At 38.4% G+C, this 25,949-nt stretch overlaps 1 protein-coding gene across 1 annotated transcript in view; it reads left to right on the top strand.

Annotated features, from left to right (window-relative positions):
- The window catches only part of AMPH (amphiphysin), a 90,793-nt gene that overhangs the window by 41,949 nt on the left and 22,895 nt on the right, over positions 1-25,949 (top strand). The window contains exons 4-12 of the mRNA XM_063302044.1: positions 1,047-1,141; positions 6,367-6,462; positions 8,481-8,588; positions 11,267-11,352; positions 11,948-12,023; positions 16,153-16,235; positions 19,851-19,992; positions 24,331-24,459; positions 25,162-25,269. Coding sequence (XP_063158114.1) covers positions 1,047-1,141; positions 6,367-6,462; positions 8,481-8,588; positions 11,267-11,352; positions 11,948-12,023; positions 16,153-16,235; positions 19,851-19,992; positions 24,331-24,459; positions 25,162-25,269 — 923 coding nt within the window. The remainder of the gene's footprint in view (positions 1-1,046; positions 1,142-6,366; positions 6,463-8,480; positions 8,589-11,266; positions 11,353-11,947; positions 12,024-16,152; positions 16,236-19,850; positions 19,993-24,330; positions 24,460-25,161; positions 25,270-25,949) is intronic.

Raw genomic sequence — 25,949 nt, 5'->3', positions numbered from 1 at the left:
TCTCTCATCAGGTCCAACCCTGGTTACCTTTTTTGAGGTGAGCCAAAGTCAGCTAGATGTTACTTTTATAGACTTGAGAAAGCAAATTATAAAAAAATTGGTGGGGTATGGAGTGAAAGAAAAGAATGGAATTGGTTTTAGAAAGGCAGGGAGAGAGGTTTAGAAGAGAGAGGCTGCTGAAGGAGAAGCTCAAGGAGTGAAGAGTAGCAGATGAGCAGAAAATCAAGAGGAGGATTAGAGTGGCAAAAATGTTTGAAAAAATGATCCTTCAGATGAGGATCCTTCTGATCCTTCAGCTGAGGATCCTTCTGATCCTTCTGAAACAACAGATTAAAGGAACTATGAAAATGACCCTATTTTTCATATGACAATTGTTCTGTAACAAACTGTGGCTTAGAATTTTATTATTTCTACTTGGGTTGCATCACTGAAAATCTAGCTCCACTCTATTTCTATTCCATAAGAGCCATTTTTCATTAAGTGCCATATGAAAGAAAGCAGGTAGGTCTGAGCTGGCTGTTTTCAGCTGGTATTTTATGCTACTGTAAATGATAGCAAACAGCAGAGCTGTTGTTTTGACCTACTTCCCTTTGTCTATCCATTCCGTGTAACTAGATCTGAAGTCTCTTTGCCTGACGGGGTCCAGACAAACTTGGGGTCAGCAGAAAATATGCAAAAGAAAAAAAAAGAATACTATGGAAATAAATGCTCTGCCAAGCATAACTCCATTTACATTGACAATATAGTTAAGATAGAACAGATAATAAGAAGTGATTACAGTTTTATACAAAAAATACAAATCAAACACATTCATTTTTTAGTATTCACATTTGTTATTGATATCTTGATCACTACTCATTTTTGTATCCATTCTATTACTTTTGAACTAATGTTTAAAATAATGAATTTTAATCAAAGCCTGTTCCTTGGCCTTATTTACATGTTTATCAACTTCAGAGATGACACTGATAAAGGCAGATCAAATGGTAATCCAACTATGAGATAATAGATGTCAACAACAGACTCTTTGTGCTCAAAAATTCTAGGCATGCAAGATGCTTCAAAAAAGCTTACAGAGTCTCTTCATGAAGTGTATGAACCTGATTGGTATGGCCGGGAAGATGTAAAAATGGTTGGTGAGGTAAGAATTTATTTTATTTATTGAAGAAATTGTGGATTTGGACTTAATTGTGCTTCAAATAGACATACTGACATTCATGTGATAGATAAACAATGACTAACTTAAATCTCATTAATTTCAGTGAGTCTGCGCAGACCAAACATTCATTTATGTAACAAGGAATGCAAGGTATCTAAGAAAAATATAAAACCAAATGATAAAGCACCAGACAACAAATTATTGGTTAATACAATCATATTTGCTTTCCACTAGTCCCATCCTTGAATCCTCTGAAAAAAAGAGTTTTAACCAGTGTCTAAAATTGAGCTTTTTATCAACTGAACTGACTTCCTGCAGGACAGAAAGTTCCTAGAAGCTGCTACTGAAAAAGCTTAGTTTATTATTCCACCTCAATCAATTTTGGGTAAGGAGACACAATTCAGAGCTATAAAATGACTGAAGCAACTGGGGATATTATTCCTGAAGACCATCTGATCCTTCATCTTTTTGGTGGTTTTGGTTGAAAATAACAGCATGAGTTAGGCTTGTATATCAATCTGGTGCCACTGAAGATGTCACATTATTTGAATTATGGTCCATACAACCCATTTTTTCCAGTAGCTGCATTTCTCCACTCCACAAAGGCAGTTCTACATCAAACTCATTCGAGTAACGTGATATGCATAGATAGTAGTGTATAGACTCATCCATCCCTTTCTTCAGAAGAAGGCATTTCATAGCTACTTCATAGCTGTGGTCCTTTTCTTTCATTTGGGATTTGAAATATACTATCTTCTTAAATGTTGTTATACAGGATAAACAGGAAACATCATTCTGAAGATGCTTGGAGGTGATAAAATATGTGAGGAAGAATATAGCTAACACTAGGGACGCGGTGGCGCTGCGGGTTAAACCGCTGAGCTGTCGATTGGAAGGTCGGCGGTTCGAAACCGCGCAGCGGGGTGAGCTCCCATTGTTAATCCCAGCTCCTGCTCACCTAGCAGTTCGAAAACATGCAAATGTGAGTAGATCAATAGGTACCGCTTCGGCGGAAAGGTAACGGCGTTCCGAGTCGTCATGCTGGCCACATGACCCGGAAGTGTCTATGACAACGCCGGCTCCAAGGCTTAGAAACGGAGATGAGCACCGCCCCCTAGAGTCGGATTCGACTGGACTTTACGTCAAGGGAAACCTTTACCTTTACCTAGGACAGCCCTAATAGGTTTTGCTTGGGACAGGTTATGTTTTACATTTGCATTGGCTAATAGGATGTAGTATAATTCCATCTATACTATGATATCATCTTATATGAAATCATCCCGTTACTGTTATTAGCTATCCACAGGCTCAGGTGGTTTGTTTCCCAGCATGTCTACCTAACATTGTCTGACTGGAGATGCTACAAACTGAAGTTGGGGCCTCTTGCACGTAAAACGTATGTTGTATCTCTAAGCCATGTATAGTCACAACAACATCATTTGTTCTAATGGCATGCTTGTTCTTATTCATAACACAGGATTGTCTAGGAATAAAATTGGTGGCTTTATGATCTTTTTTCTCTATATTCTTTATCAATCCACTTAAAGCCAAGCTAAGTAGATAGAACAAATGGAACCTGCAACAATATGTTGCAGTGTGCTTCTGTGCAAGTGTTCCCATCATGCAGTCACACACTGATCACTGGGCTTCTTTTAGATCTTGCTCCTATATCTCTAAAACAGGTTTCCCCTTTCAAATCTGTTTTGTATTTCTTGAAATCTTGAAATTTCCATGAATCTTTTTTCTTGTACTGAGTAACAGTAATCCCATTTTGGCTACATAATGATCTGTATTCAGACAAGAAGCTCACTATTAGTATGTAAGCGAGGGTGAACAGAGAAAAAAGACATTGTTGTTTGGGTTTCTAATGCTTTGGTTTAGTTATGGGCTTAGCAATTATAGGGCATTGTGCCAAAGTTTTCAAGGCAAAAGTGGATTTAGGGGGAAGATTTGAGGGGAAATAAAAGAATTGGCATCATAGTTCTCCCTTCCAAAGTAAGTTGCTAAAAGGAAGGAGGTATGGATATTTCCAGGAAGCAGCAGACCTTCCAGTGGCTAAGCATGGTGAAGCTGGAAGAGCAAAGCCATGGGCAGGTACTGGGACACTGGAGCAGAGGAGGAAGACTGGGGAGGGGTGTGCAAAGCTATCTGAAGGTTGTGCTGGATTCAAGAACCCAAATAAGCATAGTGCTATAAGGAGGGACACTGCATAATCAAAGTGAGGAGAGGAGAATTATTTTGACAGCTGATGGACAGAGAAGAAGGGGATTGAAATGAGATAATATCAGCCAAAGGAGGAGAAAAATGCAGTAGCTGAGTAGAGAAACAACTTGGGTGTAAACTATTGTTTTTGCCCAAAATACAGAAAGCAAAAAACCATACTTTTGTTTTTATGAAGACAACATGACTAGTTGAAAATTCCATGAATTTTGGAACTAAGGTGAAACAGATGAATAGTTTTTTTTTAAAAGTTTAAAAAAAAAGAAGAATGACATAACTAATAACCAAGGCTATTCCATAAGAAGAGCAGATTTTTCAGGTTTTAAGCATTCTGTAGACTCTTGGTATTATATGGCTTGAGTCAAGTGACCTTGATGTTTGCCTCAGGAAATGTTCCTCATTAATTCAGGAAAAGACATTCAGCCCTGCTAATTTATAGGAAACTTCCAAGATTTTGATTTATCTAGAACTAATCTCTAAATTGATGACAAAGTGTGTTCTGATCTAGTAGCCCTTGTCACTCTGAGCACTGCTGTGATTAAACATGGTGCTACCAAAAGCAGAATTTATTTCCTCAACAGCAGTTAAGAGAGTGCAATAATTACTCATAATCCACATTCAATGTTTACATACTTCAAATATGAACTTTATGGCATTCACCAGATGCTTTGCTTACAAAATAAACAGCTTCTCAATTGCAGAAATATACTTCCAAGTACTATTTGCACGGGGACAAGGAGAACAGGATCAGTACTGCTGTATTTCTTGTCTACCTAGGACCTCTGGTTATTCTAGAATACAGGGCATATCATAATCTTACCACAAGCTACTGTAGTGACCAAGAAGATAAACTAGGAATTATTCTGTTCACACTTTATTTAGTACAATTTATGACATTTTTATCCAGCCTTAATTCCAAAGAGCTCAAGATAGCATCATAGTTTCTCCTTCAACCATTATTTTCACATTTTATCCTATTTTATTCTAACTGTAATAAGTGAAGCTAAAATGTGATTGACTAGATATTAGTTCAATGTATTGTGTGAACTCGGACAATTGGGTTAAATAGGGAAATTGTGGTTAAGGAAACCATAGTGCACAAACAAACACAGCTCAAGCAGAGATTAGGCCCAAAGATGCAACACAAACTTCATGGCTGAGTAATAATTTGCATTTGTTTTCTTACTTTTAGTCTCATATTATAATGGAATCTTTCTTAACTCGGGGTTCTGAAGTGGGGAGCTATATGACTCGTCGCCCCACGCAGCTCAACTCCTGGTGGCTTACATGGTTACCTTCTTGCACTGGGAATATATGCCTGCACAGAGCCCACTGAAATCTTCTACAGCATACCAATTTCTGGGCAGGAGCCTAGTAATGCAGCATGCATTACTAGGAACAGTATTAATCACACTCTGCAACTGCCACAGTGATTGGATGTCCATTCTCTGAGCTTCATGTTGACTTCTTCCATTTATTTAGATTTTCTTCATTTTATTTCACTTATCCTCGTACATGAATGCACAGCTTCTAGCCGCAGAAGCCCTATTCTGCAGGTGCAAAATGGATGGACAGAATATTTGCTTTTTATGCCTTGGGGAAGACCATGCATTAGACTCATGTAAACACTGCCAGGTGTTTACTAAATAGGTTTGATGCAATCACTCATCCTATTTGTGAGTCATTTTTTGGAGCGTATTTTTAAAACATCAGAATCTGCAGCTGATTCTCTTGCATCTGTTTCCAGTGGTCTTCCCTTGTCTCCAAAGTTGCCTGATGATCCTTGTATCTCATCTCTGCTAGTTCAAGATCTTCATCTCCTGCTGGACATCTCCAGGCCTCTGCCACATTGCTATCAGCACCTGGCATATCACTGAGTAAATGTCAGAGCTCTCTGAAAGGTCTGTCCCACTCTGTCCTGACTAGAGCAAAAGAGATAAGAGTGTTGCTATGGTCCTGCTATCTATCCATATCTCTGCAGGTATGCACCACTCTTCACAGTGGCTCACAATAGATTTGTTGATTTGAACCGTCCACTCTCCTTCAGGTTCTCCCAGTCCTCAAGGCTTTACTGTATTTTGAAGGAGAATCTGTGGTACGTCTCTACTGAGACTTCACTATCCCTTCCTCTGTTTTATAAGAAATGGTATCAAGTTTAGTTTGGCACTCTAGCCAGGTTTGTATCAGCTTTCTAATAGGTTCAATTGTGACAGTTTTCACAGGCATGAACTATCATTCTACTACCAAGGATTGGTTACAAGACCTGACACCTATTCCTTATTTCAATATACATTCCTTATCTAGTGCTAAAATGTCTTTTTCATTGGGCAGTTGCTGAGGACAATTCAATGCACCACAAGTTAAGATACATCCTGGATGCAGCATGTTCTAATGTTCTGACAAATATAAAATGTCATTTCCTTTCAGCTTCACAATGTGTTTCTAATTTTGGACTTCTTCAGGTGACAACCTCTTTAACTGGTCTTATTTTTACTGAAAAAAGAATTGATGCAACAATAGCTAGTGAAACTTACTAGCTTTTAGGCATCCTCCAGTGTTCCTCTTGTTGCTTGAACAAGTGACACTGGAGATAGACCCTGATCTCCATCAGAAAATAATGGGAGTGGATTTTTTCCAACTATAAATAATATACTCTAGGCAACCATGACTGCTTGGTTTTGCACAAGGCAAAGAATGAGTGTGGAAATTTATGAGCAATGTCCAAATATTTTCCCCCTTTTTTTCACTGTCTCGATGGTAAGTTGAAGTAACATATGGTCAGTCCTAATGTGTGAAACATATTGCTGTTTTGAGAATGTTAGGGGCACTTATGTGGGAATAACTGTTATTAAAATTCAAATAACTGGAGTTTCTCTTTACATTTCCTACTTTGGGGTCCATAAAAAATGCCTATTTGGGTTTGTGAGTGTTAATAGTTTTTTTTGTTTTTAATCTGTATTTTCAGTGTATTTTATCTTTCTCTACAGAAATGTGATGTGCTTTGGGAAGATTTTCACCAAAAGCTGGTAGATGGGTCACTGCTAACTCTGGATACATATTTGGGACAGTTTCCTGATATAAAGGTAGTATCATGCCTCTGTGTGTCTTAGGCCAAATAGTTAGCAATAGAAACAGAAGTATTCTTTTTGGGAAGAAGACCATTTGAGACTTACACTTGCCAGCCACTGTTCATGCATCCTAATGCTCAGCAAAAGCTTTCTTCCAGCAGCTTAAATTTAATTACAAGAAGACAAACAAGAAGAGTTCTGTATCAACCCCCTTGGCTAGAAGAAGCTCCCTTTAGAAATTTACCTTCAACCTTAAAACATTGATAAGACTGGGGATACTAGGTAGGATGGAGACAAAGGGCTTTTTTGTTTTGTTTTGTTTTGTTTTGTTTTGTCTTCCTACAAGGTGTGACTAAGTTTTGAAATGCTTAAATAAGACTACTAATGCGCCTGCTGTTTGCTCAATTTCTGTGACCCTTTTCCACTGAAAAGGGTGGAAAATTGCAAGAGAGATTCTGCCCCACTCACACAGCAGTCTTACATTTCTGGGCCCATGTACCAGTCCCAAGTGTGTCACATTTATCTCTTGAGTCAGATCAAAGTTGAAACCATCTGAGCTTCTTTATGGCATACTATAATCTGATTTATATACAATTTATCTCTTTCAGGACAGGTGGGTTGTAAATGGAAGATGCCTTATTTTAATATGTGGAAAGGTCCAAATAACCATTTGCTATGTGCTGGCTATACAATTTGTCTGATTTATCCAATAATATTTTGTGTAGTAGCTGTCTAGATTGACATCATGCTTTCCTGAAGAACATTCATGGAACTAAAATTGATAATAGAAAAGGGATTTGCTATATGTTTCTCATGGTGGGATTACTTTGAATCTTTCGTGTGTTAACAAAATCTCCGTCAAGGCATTGTGTCAGCTATGGCAGTGCTGGGAAGTATGTTCTAACATCTTGAATAGTGCATATAGAATTTTATTTCACCATCTTTTCTTTTAGCTATGTGGTTTCTGGATATACTTGCCAACCTGACTCAAGACCACAGAGACTGGCCAATTAGTTTTGTGTTAAACATCTTTGGTTTTTTTATCTGATAAGTAAAAGGTTGTCTGTCATGTCAGCCCTTTGAGGTAGTCCAGACAAGAAGTACACCCAGGAGTACTAACTCTATCTTTATTGCAAGATTACATTAACAGAATCTTGCAAGTCTGAAAGTACATCTCTTCCCCCCTCACCTTTACAGTCCAAGAAACTAGAGAGGGTCCCTTCTGAGATGTTTGCCACACCCCCATTCCTTCCACAGGCTCAGCTGCCTCTTATCTGACCGTTGTCTGGTCTGTGGCTCTTCCTCCTGTCTCCCAAGGTCATTCCCACATACCATTACACCTAGCCCTTCCTTTGCTGAATGATCTTAAAACATTCTGCTGCTCTGTTTGAGTATAATCTTTGGATTAAATATTTAATTTTGAATATTCTGAATATTGTATTGTTTCTATTTCTTGTATATTTTATGTGTAATAATATTTTAATGCTTTTAACAGATCAGTGAATGGCAATAACAATGCTACTTTTTAAGAGTAAAGTACCCTCTTGATTAGCCTTTCTCAAACTTTTGACCCTGGAGGAACCTTTGAAATATTTTTCAGGCCTCAGGGAACCCCTGCATGTTCAGGCTCAAATATAGGCCACAAGTTACAAAATTATTATATTCGTTTCCTGTGTAGGCCTGTCTATATGCATTAACAATATTCTTAAACTGAAAATAAACAATGAAACTCACCTCTTTAATGTGAAGTTTCCCGAATTTGAAATAATTTTTGTGGGCCTTCTATCATTTTATTCTCATAACAACAATTTTGAAAGGTAGATTAGGGAGAGAAAATGATAGTTCAAGTGGCTGGATGACTAAAAGGGACTTGAATCTGGGTCTCCTTGGTTCCAGTCAAACATATACCACACAGGCTTAGTTTTTAAGTGATGGAAGAAAGTCAGAATACTTTTTTAAGGCAGAAAAGTTCTTTTCAGATACCTTGTATGCATTGTGATTGTGATTTTTGACTTGGACATCACTGTTTACAGATTCGCATTGCAAAACGGAGCAGAAAGCTAGTAGACTATGACAGTGCAAGACATCATCTGGAAGCCTTGCAAAGTTCAAAAAGAAAAGATGAAGGGAGAATTTCCAAGGTGAGAGACAGAAAGAATTGTAACTATGTTATAATCCTTATAAGAGATGCAAGGTGTGAATGAAATTAATCTCTGCTAAGTGCTGCTGAGTTGTGTTTTACCATTTGCTTGGTATTGGCCACCAATATTGTGAGGAATGATGCTGGTGAGGTATGAACCAGCAATTCCCATGCTAGAAAGAACCATTGTGTTAGCATTGGGCAGGTGCTTGTCAAAGCCAAAAGACAGGTCCTGCATCTGTTGATCAGAAAGGAAGGAGGAAAAGTCTAGGATTAAACTTGGAAGTACATATATATATATATATAGTTTAGCCACTGTACTGCAAATAAAGTGTGTATGGCTTCATTCTTGTTTGTAGTAAAGAGACTAATCTAACAGTGTTGTATCTGCAAGCCTTCACTTGAGTAAGCCTGAATAAGGGATTAGTGAGAGCCAATCATGCCTGTGATAAACTTGTTAAATATCACTAGTTGCAGTACATTGATGGCATACCACAGATAGCTATCTAGATCATGCCTCTGGCCTTAGTGTTTCCAAGTGAAATAGCATTTTCTCTTCAACGTTGCTTTGGAAGTGGGTATGTGGATGACACATCCCTGTCTTATGGGTTCAGACAGATTCAAATGTAATTTTGCGGGAGGTCCTTCCCAGATGTGTTAGACTGTTTTTTCCTTTTAAAGGAGCTTTACTCCTGATAAATCCGTGCATTTCCTTGGCAACAGTATAGAAGTGGCTTGTCACTGTCTTCTGATATATATATATATATATATATATATATATATATACACACACACACACACACACACATACACACACACACACACATACACATACATACACATACATACACACATACATATACATACATACATACATACATACACACATACATACACACACACACACACAGGGACGCGGTGGTGCTGCAGGTTAAACTGCTGAGCTGCTGAGCTTGCCGATCAGAAGGTCGCCAGTTCAAATCTGCGTGATGGGGTGAGCTCCCGTTGCTAGTCCCAGCTCCTGCCAACCTAGCAGTTTGAAAACATGCCAATGTGAGTAGATTAATAGGTACCACTTCGGCGGGCAGGTAACAGCGTTCCGTTTAGTCATGCCGGCCACATGACCACGGAAGTGTCTACGGACAAACGCTGGCTCTTCGGCTTTGAAACGGAGATGAGCACCGCCCCCTAGAGTCGGACACGACTGGACTTAATGTCAAGGGAAACCTTTACCTATATACACACAAACACACACACACACATATTTTGTCAACTTCTCAGCCCAGCCTTCACTGCTGAAATCCCTTTGTGGTCTTCTACCTAAGTGCTAACTAGCCGAGGCTCTGCTTAGTTTTGGGGAATTATGACAGTCACAATCCAACACTTCCGAAAGACAGCATGTTAGGGAAAGCTGATAAAGCCCATGGAGTGATCTCAAAATATCATCAGATATAGCTGTGATGATTTCACAAAACCTATTCAGAATAAAGACAGAAAACCTTAGCATGGGTACTAGTCAGATAGGCAAATGTTTTTTGCAGTTTTCAGATAAAATTACAGAAGGCTGGTTCTCCTTACAGAAAAGGTGTCACCTTATTTTTGCTCTGCTTTAACATTTCCTACTAAGTGATTAATTAATTAAAGTTGTTGGTTTACTGCCTTGGAGGGATAGAGATGTGCTTCAAGAATTATGTATCAGAGCTCAAAATTATTGGTCTTGGATGCTCTTCACTTTGATAATGGAAGAGAAAGCATCACTTGCTGAGCAGCCTTAGGAGGCAAAATATCTTGAACTGACCCTGTTTTAAATAATTACAGTTATGGGGAGAATAGCTTTATAAGGATGGTAGCATGTAGGAAGAAGAGGCTTAATGGTTCCCTTTGCAGCTATGATTTCTGCCTGCAAAAAAAAAAAATCACATTTGGTAAGCTGTAAGCCTCATTTTAAAAAGTTCCCATAGGCATTAAAGGACATTTTCTCATTAAAGCTTTATTGCCATGCAAAGTTATTTTAAGGGATCGGAGTTGGAGAAAGAAGGGATAAGTTATTAACACACACACATATACACACAAACACACTTTTGTTGTGATTCTGAATTGGGATCTTTTATGACAGTAACTTTTTATTTATTTTTTTTAAGAGACTTGGTTGTATGATATGCCTGTGTAGGTTTGGCTCTAGAGCTAAGCAACTTTATTTAAGCGTAACCCAAGCCAGAGTCAGTAACATGCCACTCACATTCTGAGCCACCTTCAGATGGCTTCCAATGTTCCCCAGCATGATAATGATTACCAGCAATTTAAGAAAAATTAAGAATGGCCGACATCTTCCATGACGAACAAGTCTTAAATTTGTTCAGGTTGAAAGCAAAAAGCTGGAATCTTATTAAATCTCAGGGGTGAGATTAACAAAATCTCAAAAAGTTTAATGCTGTCATGACATTGGGGGATTCTTTAATTTCTTTTCTTTCTTTTTCTTTCTTTTTTTGTCCCTGGCACTTGAAAAAAAATAGTTAACCCTTGGATTAAACTCTCAGACTGCCTTTTTGTCAAAAATTCCAGCGGTCCTTTAAAGGTGTAAAAACCCAAAGAAATCCCACCGGAAATAATACGTTGCATTGTTCAGAACTGTTTGTTTTCCCCCCAGAAAAGCTTGCTAGATATTTCACTTTGTTCTAGGCAGAAGAAGAGTTTCAGAAAGCACAGAAGGTATTTGAAGATTTTAACACTGATTTGCAGGAAGAACTACCATCTTTATGGTCAAGGTATATTGTCTGGAAAGTTCATGTACTTCATCTTTTTATTTTCCAAAAGCTTTAAAAAGTTAAGTTGCTGTTTCTCTGTGATCTTTCAATGGTATCTTTAGAAAAATTCACTTGGCTGTTGTAGCAGTCATTTTCTTATTAAGACAAGGAACCATGTAATATTTGATTCAAAAGTGGAGCTAGCTGAGGAACTGAATCTTGATTTTATTCTCATTAGGGCTGTTGAAGTCATCTTAGATCTAATTCACTAATGGAACAAACAAAAGTAATGAAGACAAACGGGCAAGCCTTGTGCTTCCATAGTTGCTTCATTGACACCCATTCTGTAGGATAGGCCCAAGCCGTAGGGATCTGCACTATGGAGATAAATGTGTCTAAAAAAAGCTTAACCTGGGCCAGTACTGTTCTAGAAATTTGGGAAGAGGGAGGTTGTTTGCCCATTCAAGTGCTATGTGTAAGGTCTTTTACATTTTCAGGATTCTTTGAATAAGAATAAAACATGGTATGTTCCTATACAATAAGCTTTTTTTCATTCTTTTTCTTTCTTTTCTTTTTTTTTGCAAACTTTTCATCTTTACCTGTCATTTCCACTTAGGCGAGTGGGCTTTTATGTGAACACATTTAAAAATATCTCCAGCCTTGAAGCCAAATTTCACAAAGAAATAGCATTGGTGAGTAAAAATATATATTCATTGTAGAGGTAAGGTAGGAGAAAGCTATGAAAACTATGATTAAAAAACAGAGCTGACAAGAAATACCTATTTAATCTGTAGCTGCAGCAGTCTCTTTTTGTGATGATATATAATCTATAAATATAAATTATATTAATGTATAAAGAGATGTTTGTGATAATTTATAATTATTGAAGAAAAGTGGATTGCTAAAATTATTATAGAAATACCCATCATCTGTTGAGCTGGTTTCTCAGCTTTGTTGCTGAGCCTGGGGCCCAGGTTGTGTAGTTAAGCCTGTATCTTGTCTATGCTGGTTGTTTTTTTTATCTCAGCTCCTATATTTGTTATTAATTGTTTTTTTTTATAATGTTTTATCTTGTTCTTTTTAAATTTTCTGTTAGCCACTGTATGCTTGAGATGAGCAGCCATATAGAATGAATGAATGAATGAATGAATGAATGAATGAATGAATGGATGGATGAATGGATGAATGGATGAATGAATGAGAACTTACTGGGTGGTATGATAATAATGAAACAAGTAAGCTTTCTGCAATTGGAGTTTAAGATACTTACGCTTCTCAAGCCAAGAAAACTATGCATACTATGAATGACTATGAATTTACTCTATACAGTAGAGCAAACAGAGCATATCACCATGATTGCAAAAATCAGCCTAGATTAGTACTTTTTTCACAATAGATATAACCTGCAGGATTGTGGATTTAATGCAAGTTTCAATAATGCCACATAATCAGATCTGATACGAAATACTAACCCTGCTTGGGAACCATATAGACCTTTTAGATGTTTCTTTCCATAGTAGAAGATGTGTAGTAGTTTGGGTTCTGTGCATGGCTCTACCATCTGAACCCATCCTATACATTTGTACCTAAAAGTAAATTCTGCTGAATTCATTAGGGCTGACTTTTGCGTAGATGCCAACGCTGTATGCTAGGTTCGTCTGTACCCAAACTATTTCCACTTACACATACACATTGCAATTGTTATGGTGATGGAGATAAGACACAAGAGAACCTGACAGTTCTGCTTACAGCACTATTCACTTTGATCTTGATCATGTCAAATTGTGGAATATCCTTATGAAAATGGGAATCCCAGAACATCTGATTGTCCTCATGCAAAACCTATACACAGATCAGGAAGCCACAATCTGGACAGAACGGGGTGAAACAGACTGGCTCCAGGTCAGCAAAAGAGTGAGAAATGGCTTTATACTACCACCTTATTTATTCAGCCTATATGGTGAATATATATATTGGGGGAGGCTAGATTGGAAGAAGATGAGCATGGTTTTAAAATTGGAGGAAGAAACATGAATAACCTGACCTATGCTGATAACACTTCTGTGACCGCTGAAAATGCAAAGCTCTAGTAATAAAAGTCAAGGAGTACAATGAAAAAAAATGGGACTACACTTAAATATTAAGAAGACCAAACTAATGACAACAGCCAACCTTAGAACTATCAGTGAAGTTATTGAAGTGGTAGATAGCTTTTGCTTTTTAGGATCAACCATCAGTAGTAAAGAAACAACAATCAATAAATATACCACAGACTAGCACTCAGTAGAGAAGCCACGAAGGCCTTAGAAAAGATATTCAGATGCTATGATGTGTCTAGACCTACAAAGATCAGAATAGTGCAAGCAGTGGTGTTCCCTGTGACACTGTGGGAGCAAAAGTTGGACTTTAAAGAAGCAGGATAGAATGAGTATTGAACTATGACGTTGGAGAAGACTCCTGAGAATACCATGGTTAGCCAAGAAAACAAACAAATGAATAATTGAACAAATCAATCCAGAGTTCTCAGTCAAGGCACAAATGAGCAGACTTAGATTATTCTACTTTGGACACATTGTAGTTCTCTGGAGAAGGTTCTAATGCTAGGAAAGATGGAAGAAAAGAGAAGAAGGTAACCAAGAGCAAGGTGGATGGACTTAGTTACTGCGGCAATGGGTACACCATTAGAAGGCCTCAAGGATAGGTTTGGGGACAAATCATCATAGAGACAATCTATGTGTTTGCTAAGAGCTGACACAGATTTGATGGCACATAATAAATTAATCACTTTATAAACTTGTTTCTGACTAATGCAGTTGGTGAAATGAAGTTCCCTGGTTTAAAATGCACAGACAATGCTTTTAGCCAGGAAGTATACAGACACAGTGATAGACTTGGATACATCCTCTCTTTCCCATAATTTTTAAAGTATTGTATCCAATAAGATAAAGACATATATCATGGGGGGGGGAATAATGTTTTTTAATCATTGTTAATGTTTTTCCATTACTTAGGGCTATTATATCTAGGCTGCAAAATTTGGGGTGTCCACTAGATGGCAGCATGGCAGTACAGAAAACTTGAATTCTTTCCTGCCATCTCGTGGTCATCCAGATTTTTCAGATCAGATTATGGTAGTTTTATCAGTACATCTGTTTTTTACCTTAGTGGATTCAGGATTGATTTCATTCAGTATTGAACTGGACTCATTCTCACTTACAGAGTGACCCCAGATATATTGCAAACTATTAATAGCTGCAAAGCAGGGACCATAGTTGATTTCTGCTACCGATTTAAATTTTGTGTCTTTAGATTTTGACCCTGGAGATGAAGGCATGTTTAGATCTGATGCAGTGAGGAAGATCTTTCCAAATAAACTCCAGTGCTGTAACATTATTGTGTTGGCCTTAATTTTTTCTTCAAATTAAATGTGTGTCTTCATATGAGATTGAAATTGGCACATGCCCAAAAGTGTAAGTAGAGCTTTCTGGGCTCTGTTCCCCAAAAGCACATCTCTTTGATGGAGCTTCCCAATGGTGAAAAAACTCAGGCAACAAGCTCCCTCTGGGCCATGGCAATTCAGGGTGGGTGGGAGAAAGGGGATTGGGGTGCTATGAGGCTGTTTCTTCTATGCTGCACCAGCAGGACTGAACCCACAAAGATCTTTCCTCTCCTCATCAGTCACCCCAGGTATTCCTACCTCCTCCTTCTCCTCTCATTAGAACACATCCATGGATGAGCACAGTACAGGCTATCATCCCACTTCAGCTGCATGAAATCTCCTAGGCTTTTTAAATGTTTTAATGCCACAAACATTTTGATGACCACTAGATGGCAGCAGTAATTGAGTGGTCTACTTTGCTGCCATCTGCTGATCATCTGGAGTTGCTGCTCAAATTTGTTAGGCCCATTTTTTCCCCTCTTGTTATTTTACAAGGAAGGAGGAGGAGAATGGGTAGAGGATTGGTAGCAGTTTCCTAAAAAGGTGCCCAGACCTACAAGGGCTCTACTTCTAGTGCATATTCAGGCTGCTAATGCAACAACAGATTTAGTACTAGAAGAAGAGGAAGTGGTAGTACCAGCACGCTCTCATTCCCTTTCATTCCCTCTCATTCCCTCCTTTCATCTGTGCTGCTGCTATTCTGAGAAAGCTCCAAGTCCATGCTTGGGCTACTGTGTCTGGGCTGCAAACATTTGAACAACCATTAGATGTGGCAGCGAAGAGAAGTAGAAATTTGTAACCCTTTAATGTGATCTAGTGGTTGTCTTGATTTTGGCATTTTGACATGATAGCCTTACTCCATACAATCAAATCTGTTGAAGATGTGGAGCGGGAAATAGACAGCAAGGGGGAGCCCAGTGGATCCCCTGTGCTTGTGGGCCCCAAGACAGCTACCTTCCCAGCCTTCCCTATATATTGTAGATAACAAAATGGTAACTGATTTTGTTAGAGTTGATTAAAGCAACCCTGTCTGACTATAACTTGAGATTCATAACCCTAAGGCCCTAAAGCTGAAAAGGATCTTGTCTTTATTCTGATTTACATAAATGACACTGAACATAAATTGCATTTTTATAAACCATTTTCCTCCTCCATTTTTTCACTGAATCATCCCAGCAAAAAGCAAGCCCTCATTTAGTACATGATAAGTATTAAGTGTGAAACTTTGCATTGTGATTTGTGTGGCTGTGATAATGTCCCACTTTTAAAAGTATGTTTAATCTTAGTTCCATTGTGTGAAAAATGAACAGTTTTAAGGTTTTTTTCCCCCCTAAAATAGCTTTTTTAAATGACAGCTTTCTTGTGGTGGTTGTTCTCCTCAGCTCTGCCACAAACTTTATGAGGTGATGACTAAACTGGGAGAGCAGCATGCTGACAAGGCCTTCACAATCCTTGGGGCACCCAGGTAAAAATCTTTTATCAAACTGTAGCTAAACATACCAATAATATGGCATGTTACTTTGGACTTAGTAAAATAAATCAGCTGGTAAGAAATAACTTGTTCATTGAATGTGTCCACTCATCTTGTTTGTTATCAGTCCACTTCTATGCATTAAAAGGAGACTTTAGTTGTTGGAAATTAAATATAATTTTGCAGAAGTAAATTATAATATTTAGGCAAGAAACAGGTTGCGTATTTATTAGAGATGATTACGGGACCCATTCTTTGTAAATTCCAGTGCAAACTGACTTGGTTGGTACTTTTCCAATTCATGTGCAGTTCAGTATGCAATTATCTTTTGGATTTCTCATTTCCACAAATTTTGGCAGCTCAAAACAATCAAAAGAAATATAAAGCTATAGGGACGCGGTGGCACTGCGGGTTAAACCGCTGAGCTGTCGATCGGAAGGTCGGCGGTTCGAAACCGCGCGGCGGGGTGAGCTCCCGTTGTTAATCCCAGCTCCTGCTCACCTAGCAGTTCGAAAACATGCAAATGTGAGTAGATCAATAGGTACCGCTTCGGCGGGAAGGTAACGGCGTTCCGAGTCGTCATGCTGGCCACATGACCCGGAAGTGTCTATGACAACGCCGGCTCCAAGGCTTAGAAACGGAGATGAGCACCGCCCCCTAGAGTCGGATTCGACTGGACTTTACGTCAAGGGAAACCTTTACCTTTCTATGTGTACTGTATTTGGAGAGAAATTATTAATAATGCATTATTATGTGAGAAAATAATGCTATGCATATTCAAATGCAATTTTTCATATTCCTTTTTGTAACAAATGTAAATGAATGCAAAATGGATGGAATGCATTCATCTGGGAAATGAGCAGTTAACATGGCCTAGAGGCAGAGGGAGCATTTCAATTATTGCTTTCCTTCAAGCAGATTGTATCTTCTCCTGATTGTGATCTCTGATTTCCAAATGTGGGTTTTGCGCTTGCACAGAGAAGTTTCTAGAGTTTGGTGGGAATCACACCCCCAAATACTAGATGTGGCTCCTATCAACAGCAGCTTCAGCAAACTTCCTTTGAGGTCTTCTTCTGTCCAAGTTATTTTGGCAATGGAGACTCAGTCTTTCACCCTAATCCAGCACTACAATCTGGACTTCTCAGAGAGATGCTGCCTTTAGAAGGACTGTCCTCCCTTTGGTCATCTTATAGCAACCAGATGCTCCTCAGGTATAAAACTCATCCATGATGAAAAAGAACTAGTTACTTACCTGTAAGTGCAGTCCTCGAGATGGTAATTTGTTCATTCATACAACCTAGCCTCCTAACTAAGATGGTATCAGGTAATTTCATGGTTCCTTCAGTTTGCTCAGTTAGTCTTAAGGACTGAAGGAGCATGGCAAGAACTGTGGCTAGTCATATGATATGGGGGGGGGGGTTGTTATCCAGGCTCTGATCAACAACAGCTCTCAGTTGGAAAGCCAGAAATCATCCGAAAAATGGCATTTTGGTAATGCTGCCAAGAAAACTGGATGAATGTGTCCACGCAATCACCAGGAACCAAAGTTGGATCAGAAGAAACTTGACATTACTGGTCTATACTGGATAAGGTTCAAAAAGAATGTAGTGTGTCTAACTACTAAAAGCAAAATGTAATGATTGCAGGTCCTAGCTGGAGCAAGCTTTTATTTCCTCACTGAAGGTTTGCCTGTACTGAGACAAACTGAGGCAATTTATCCTTTCACATGTTATTCTATTTCTTGGTATGCTGTGAGCATCTCTAAAGTTAGACCAGTTTCTTACACATCATAACTATTTTATATTTCATTTAAAAGGGAAAAAAAAGTAAATAGTTAATCCTCCTCCTTCTCCCTTCAAATTTGCTAATGGGGGGTGGATGAAAAGATCTCAAGGGGAAAAAAAGGAAATTAATTCATTAAAAAAAAAGAGAAAAAAAGATGGAAAATGGAAAAAAAACCATTTTCTTAATTATTTGGTTTTCTGTTTCTTTATATCTCTAAATATGATATTCTTAAATAACATATGACAGACAAGGAGCGATAGAATATTTGAAAAGGTTAAGTGGGGTCAAAGTGGGAAATATTTTGCAAATTTCCCCCAAGGAAAGTGTTTTCGGAGCTAGCAGACATACTTGAACTGTACCTATCTCCCCAGTAGCCATTCAAGATGCCTTCATTCTGGATTTGTTTTCTGTCATGTCTGATTTGCTGAATGATACTGTATTGATACTGTTTAACTGGCTGCATCACATTTCCTCAACCTAGTGCACCCGAGATATGTTGGACTTCATCTACTTTAATGCCTACCAGCATGACTATTGGGATTGTTCAGGCTGGTTTGCGATTATGGGAGGTGAAGTCTATTTTATCTGAAGAGTACCAGGCTAGGTAAAGAGTGGACTGTATAAATCTTGATTGACTGCGATTGGGGAGCCAGACAAATATTTCTTAACAAGAAAAAAATATTAAAGCATCATCTACAGTAAGTAGATCTTACAAGGCTTGAAGGTGGATGACCGGGTACAAAAATGTGTTGTACTCTCTAAAAGCATGTCTCTTTTGCACCAGAAATGCTTGCACAAGAAATATTTATGAATCCTATGAAGCCTCTTATAGGTGAACCTTCCTTGAAAAAAATAGAAATAGAAAATAACATTTCCTCCTTTCTTTTATTAAAACTTGCTCTTTTATATTTCTTATCTTTCCATAGAAAGAGGTGGTGAGTGAACACCAAGGCTTTTCCTGTTTTAAGAATGGTGTTGCTCTGCTTTAGTATAGAAAACATGATTGAAGTTTCAACAATCATGTATAACTTTAGTGCTTCACAAAGATGTTGAAGGCCACATTTCTTGTTGAGTGTGATGCTTTTAGAGTACAATAGCTGCATGCATCTTCAAACTATAACACTAGCATTTTTATGAATTATAAATCTTAGGAGTTTTTTTTAGACAGCAAAACAATACTTAGATGTTTGGTTCTCTGACATTATTTAACAGCAACAGTGAAACTATAGTAATTAAGTATCTAGCTCAAAGGTTTTAATTTTCAAAGATATTCCTTATTATTAGCTTAAAAGCTCAGGGCTATAATATGTGCTCCATAATGAAATGTATATTATAAATAGCACATGAAATATATATGATAATATAGAGATATACAGCAGTGATACTTTCTAATAAAATCTGGTGAGTATTGATATTCAGAAGTGAAAGCGAAAGCTACCAATGCCATATAAGAAAGCTCAGAAATGTAGTGTTGAATGTGTATCTCTGGGGATGTTCATAAAATTAATCTAAGACCATTACAAAGGCTCACATAAACCTCATTTTGCATAGTGGTAGAAAAGTTATCTAGTACAAAGTTATTATGTCAGTTGTAGAAAATAAAAATTTTCAGAATTCAGGAAAGCAGGGAGCCTATCAAATCAAAATCTAAGCAAATACTTGATTGGCTTCCAGGATTTATTGCATTTTCTATATAACATTAATGAGCTAAATGTTTTTATTCTCTTTTGTAAGTGGAAATCCATAGGTTTAGAAATGTCCCCAGATGTTCCTTGACAATGTTAAAGTACACTTAATAGACATTATCATTTTGCATTTCCCTAGCGACTCTGGTCCACTCCGCATTGCAAAAACTCCATCACCACCTGAAGAGGCCTCCCCGCCACCTAGTCCTGAAGCTACTGCAAATCATACATTGGCGACCCCGAGTTCTCCAGCACCTGCACGCCCTAAATCTCCTTCACAGGTAACATAATGCAGATAATGTTCTGGCACTCCTACATCACAATTCAGGGTTGCTATGGTGAAATCTTTTGAGTTAAAAGCTGCCAGTTGCCTCTGGTATCAGTCCAAGCAGCAAACTTAGCATAGCTATTTTTATCCTCTGATATAAAAGGAACAAAATTTCTTTTCCTACGGGTAAATATGATTTGATTTCTTTTGCCATTGATGGTCTACTAATCTGTAAGGATGTGTCATCTCTGCTTGCTTGTGGCAGTTGGAGAGATTCTGGCTGGGCTACCGGTGACCAACTAAAACACCCTGTACAGATGTGGAATATCCAAAGTACACAAACACTAAATTGCTTTCAAAATTCTTCAGTACAGAAGTCTGTTACTGTCCACAATAGAAGTTTCTGCAAGCTTTTGGTTCACTGACATGTGCTTCAAATAAGCATGTGGTCATTGCAGCTGCTGTATTACTCATAGACCATTCAATTTTTCTTAGTCTTATTAGCCCAACAAAGAAATGTATCAAAAATCCAAGGGCTGTTCTGAGATGCCTCTCCAACAACAGATGGGCCTTAGTTCAGCAGGCAATTCTGTAATCAAAAAGAGTGAGATCATATTGCCAACCTCCCTCTTAATCTTCCATATTGTTGTTGTTTCAAAGCTTCTGAAACCTTGAGAATGATTTTCAAGTGCCAGAAGAGTTTCAAGGGACAAGAGGATAAAACCTGCAGTGAAGCAGGGGACTAGTTCACACCTGTTCCTTCTAAATTTTATCTTTAAAAGACCTTATTAAAGACCATATACATTTTCCCCTGATTTTTTAGCTAGGTTACAGCGCTCAATCACACCGCCACATTAATATGCTTCCCTCCCATCTTTGAGTTGGGAAGAAAGTATGCTAGTGTAAAAACCACAGCCTACACAGTAAACCCACCTACCAAGAGTGCTTTGCTTTTAACTCATTTGATGTCTCATAAAAAAAAAAAATTGGACTGTTACAAGCTTTTGTGGGCCTTGGGATTTTGACCTAAGACCCAGCACATGTGATACTGCTTGTTATTTTTTTCTCTTTTTATTCAGCAAACAAAATAATTCAAACCTTTAATTTCAAATCTAGGCAACATTCCTTTATAGCTTTCCCAGTGCTGGCACAGATAACAGCAGCAATAAATCAGTGATCATCAGCTTGTGCTAAAAGTGATGCCTAGGCATTGTAATGAGTTCTTTTCCTACAGGCAAAAATGCTCCCTGTAAAGTCTGTCTTCGAAGCGAATATTTGTAGCTCAGGGTTGAACTATGGAGTCCTTGGTGCTCTCTGAGTTGTTGTTTTCTTGCAGACGTTTCATTGCCAGACTAAGCAACACCTTCAGTGCGAAGAGAGAGTAGGCCTTGCTCTCAGTTTATGTACTGTGGCTATAAACTGAGAGCAAGGCCTACTCCCTCTTCGCACTGAAGATGTTGCCTAGTCTGACAATGAAACATCTGCAAGAAAACAACAAGGCTCAGAAAGCACCAAGGACTCCAAAGTCTATCTTGTTGTGTGTAGGCTAGAGTGTTAGCTAGATTATGAGTATTGTTATTCCTATATTATATTCCTGTTTCCTACTTAGAGATAAGGAAAGGGAAATTATGTTGGCTGATGTTCTCTCTCTCTCGGATGTCAAGTCTCTTTCTTTGGCTGGTGGGATGTGGTCTTCCTCAGCTTTCCACAAAAGTTATCTGTGTTGGATAGAAATGTCCCAGGGCAGGTACCTCTTCCTTCAGTGGATCTGTGGACCCTTCCCCACCTATGATCACTTCAAGTACCTTGACTCAAGCTCTCCTGGGATCAACAGAACTTTAATAGCCAATGCTATCTAGATTCATCTTGATTGCCAGCCATTATACTCCTCCCCTCTTCTTCCCAGAGTTCTTTTTCTTTTATGTCTTCCCATCTCCTCTTCCTTGCCAGCCCAGCTGTGGCCTCCTTTTCCTATAGGAAAATACCACCTATGGGAACATTATGAGAGCCAGGGCTATCTGTCTTCTGCTCAGCTTCTACTTCTCAGTTAGACAGAATACCTGGCTGTACATATACATGATAGAATACTAAAGAACCATGGTGTTCTGACAAAAGGCAAAAGTCAGTGCTTAAAAGAGAGCCTAAACTAGTCTTCAAAGATTTCATGATCCAAAAACTGATCTAGAAAGTGTGTACAAGTTGACTTGCTAAGGATTTAGCCATTCCAGGATGGATAAAGTATCAATGGCACGGTGTCCAAGGGGAAAGGCACTCTGCAGCTGTTCCTCCCCATTCCACATTGTTGGGTGAGGTTCTGCTTTCTGTTTACCAACAGCAACATTAACTTCACGGAAGACTCACATTTGGTCTTCCAAGAGGGTTCTATTCTTCTGAGCAAACCTCACCCACAAAAAACAGAAGAAAATACCTTCACAAGAAAGATGACTGGCTCAAGGGTATATGGCACCTGCACTGACTAATGGCACCACCTTCTGCCAATGTAAAGATTTGCATTTTTAGAATGATTCATGGCAGCATGGGTGCCCTTAAATTTTGGCACCCTAAGCCGTGCCTGCTTGGCTTTAGCCTAAAACCAGCCCTGCCGTGAAGATGTAGTGCCCTGCAGCCAGACAGAAGGGGGTAGTCCTTCGGCAGACCAGTAGGAATTCAGCAGATTGCTGACTCGTCCATGTGCCATGAATTGGCCAGATGGGAGGTCCGGTGGTGGTATAAGATGGAAAACACTGTCCCTGACTGTAGCCCAAATTCAGCCTGCTTCAGCAGTGGAGTGGGTACAAGATGAAAGCCCCTTTGTGAGGATATGTTCCTTGGCAAACAGTTAGTGGGCCATTTTTGTGCTGTGGCAAGCAGGCTATGTGCATGAGTCCACCAGTTTGTAAGGAGACTCGGAGAACATTGCCTTTCCCCTCCAGTTATGGGAGCTAAAATCCCCCTATCTTCTGAGCAGAATTGCACTCATAGGTCTCTGAAGCAATGCTTATCACCACTGCATTTCTATAGATGAGGCAGCAGCAAAGTCAAAGACAGCTCAGAATATTGAATTAATTTGAATAAAGATGGAATTAATTTGAATAAATAATAAATTTAAGTAGTAGAGCAAGAAAAAAATGAATAAATAAAATAGTGGTCAAATAACAAAACCCTCAATATCTAACAATATGCTGTAGTTTTCTACAATATAGTACTTTTGATCCTAATTTTCTTTCTATGAGCTTGTATCAAGCCCCTAATCATCAGCACATGACTGAGGAAGCATGATTCACACAGAGTCTTATTAATCAAGTTTAATGCCAGGAAAAAGGGGGTTAAGATACAGAATCTTGGAAACTGGATAAATAAAATTCCAGCCATCATTTGTTAGTGGCTACATTAAGATGAGGTCTCTGTGAGTTGTTTGAGCTTCTTACTCCCAGATTCCTTAACTGAAGGCCCCCCTAAGAAATAAGACTGAAATGACCATCATCTGCTTCTTGTTTGCCATATTTTGAAAAACTCAGTTTTCTGTCTCAGACTCTAAGAGTTCTCTTTCACTCCCTTTTTCCTCTGCAGCCACCTGCCTTTGCCCAGATTTGTTCCTGACAATGAACAGAGCAGTGTTTTTCAAACTTGGGAACTTTAAGATGTGTAGACTTCAACTTCCAGAGTTCCCCAGCCAGCAGCATAAACCTTTCTCCCAATTTTGAGGGGCGTGGTGGAAATGGAGCTGTTCAGCAGAGCTTCCAGTCACTGGGAAATAACTATGCGAATACAATTTTGTTATTCTAAAGCAATGTTCCTCAGCCTTGGCAACTTCAAGCTGTGTGGACTTCAACTGTTTGAAGTTGAAGCCCACACAGCTTGAAGTCGCCAAGGTTGAGAAACATTGTTCTAAAGTATTTGTTGTGTAATTTAATGATGTCTTTTATGCTGTATACCACATGGACTCCATTAGGTGTATGGCAGAATAACAAAAACTAAATAAATAAAACATAAAGAGACTGTGCATCAGTCCTTCAAATAGATAATTTATTTATTGCAAGAAAACCCTACATTTTTGTACTTCTCAGATTGGGAAATAAAAGGAAGGTAAAAATTGTACCATGTATTAAAGTACCCACTTATGACTGTTGGAAGAAAAAAATAATAAAATACATTTTACTTGACTGGTTGTGACATTCTTCGACCTAAGGAACACTATTACTTGAAGAAAGCTTGAAGACAGTAATGTCTTACAACAAAATGGTACAGAAACTGCCAGTCCTAGTTCTGAAACACTGAAAAAATCATTATTGTTTTAGTGTACTTTTGATATATCATGTTATCTTTCCAACATGCTTTTTTTTTTCTTCAGCTGAGGAAAGGCCCTCCTGTCCCACCACTGCCTAAACTCACACCAACAAAAGACTTGCAACAAGAAAATATCATCAGTTTATTTGATGATAACTTTGTTCCAGAAATAAATGTGACAACTCCTTCACAGGTGAGTTAAGACTGAATGTATCAGTCTTCCCCAGCCTGATGTATTCGGATGGATAATGGTACAGCTTGATCATCCCAAGCCAAAAAGGCCTTGGCAGTGTTGGCTGGGAAGGCTGGAAACCCTTTTTGGGTGGAGATGATAGGAATGATCCACATATAAGCTGGGAAAGCCTAGAATAAGTTTTTCTAGTCACAGACAAAATATTTTCCATTTGAGGCTATTTTATATACTTAGAATGATTTAGTGGTAAAAGCTCTAGTTAATTCTCACAAATCTTGATGAGGTTTGGTAGTGAATCCCACAAACACTCTGTGTTTGGATGAGGATGGCTGAAATTTGTTCAGGATGAGCCCTCTGTTAAGCAAATGTCCATGGTTCCTACAGTCTTAGTCCTACCTGACTGTGTTTACTAATAGGAAAATACACTCATGATGAAATGCTAACCGGCTCTAAAGCTTGAGGCTAGTGAAATTCTTAATGAAATGGCTTGCATAAAACAACCGAAAGCTAATTTAGAAAAAATCTGCTGCATTATCCATTTCCTATTATATCCATGACTACCTATTCACATATTCTGAATGGACTAGCTCCACTGGATTCCAACCTCTTTCCTTATTATTTGCACTGATGTTATTCCATGAGGAAAATGATTTGTACATTTATATTAAACATGATGTTTAAAAGAGGTTATAATTCCAACAGAATGAAGTTCCTGATGCTAAAAAAGAAGAGTCTTTGTTAGATTTGGACTTTGATCCTTTCAAGCCTGATGCTGCATCTACTGTGGTAACCCATTCACCAATGTCTCAGGTATTTTTTAAAATATGTATGTGATTATGACACTGTGTGTCCCATAATCAGGGTTGTTTTATACCACAATCCTGTGGGAACATACAAATGTGGCTTTCATTTAATAAAAGCAAATTATAAGGGTGATAAAGAGTTACAATAATTAAAAAGAGGTTTTTGAAGTGGTTGGCCAATATAATTTGCAGTGATTGGATATGGGCTAGGTGAGTATGTCTTGCAGAAGCAGAACAAATTACGCAAAATAGGTTTAAAATTAATAATGCAAAATAAGCAAAATTCTATTCAGTATGCAAAATGTATGCTGATTGTACTTGACAGTACATTTAAATTAAATATCTGTTCCAGGGACCTGGAGCTACTGATAGTAGCCACTTAAAATTTCACTACATTGCATCACAAATCATGTAATTTTGGCCTAGGGTGCCAAAATCATGATTGCCTACCTACATCTGTAAATCTGATATTTCAAAAGATAATTGCAAATTCTGATGCTTGTACTCTGTGTGTGTGTGTGTGTGTGTGTGTGTGCACCTTCACGTCAGTTTTTGACTCCTGACAACTGCCTGGAGAAAGTCTTTGCAGTTGTCTTGGCAAGATTTCAGGAGTGGTTTGCCATTGCCTGCTTCCTAGGGCTGAGAGAGAGTGACTGGTCAGAGATCGCCCATCTGGCTTTGTGCCTA

The sequence above is a fragment of the Candoia aspera genome, chromosome 4, assembly GCF_035149785.1.
Source record: "Candoia aspera isolate rCanAsp1 chromosome 4, rCanAsp1.hap2, whole genome shotgun sequence".
Classification (NCBI taxonomy): domain Eukaryota; kingdom Metazoa; phylum Chordata; class Lepidosauria; order Squamata; family Boidae; genus Candoia; species Candoia aspera.
This window is presented reverse-complemented; position numbering and strand designations above follow the sequence as displayed.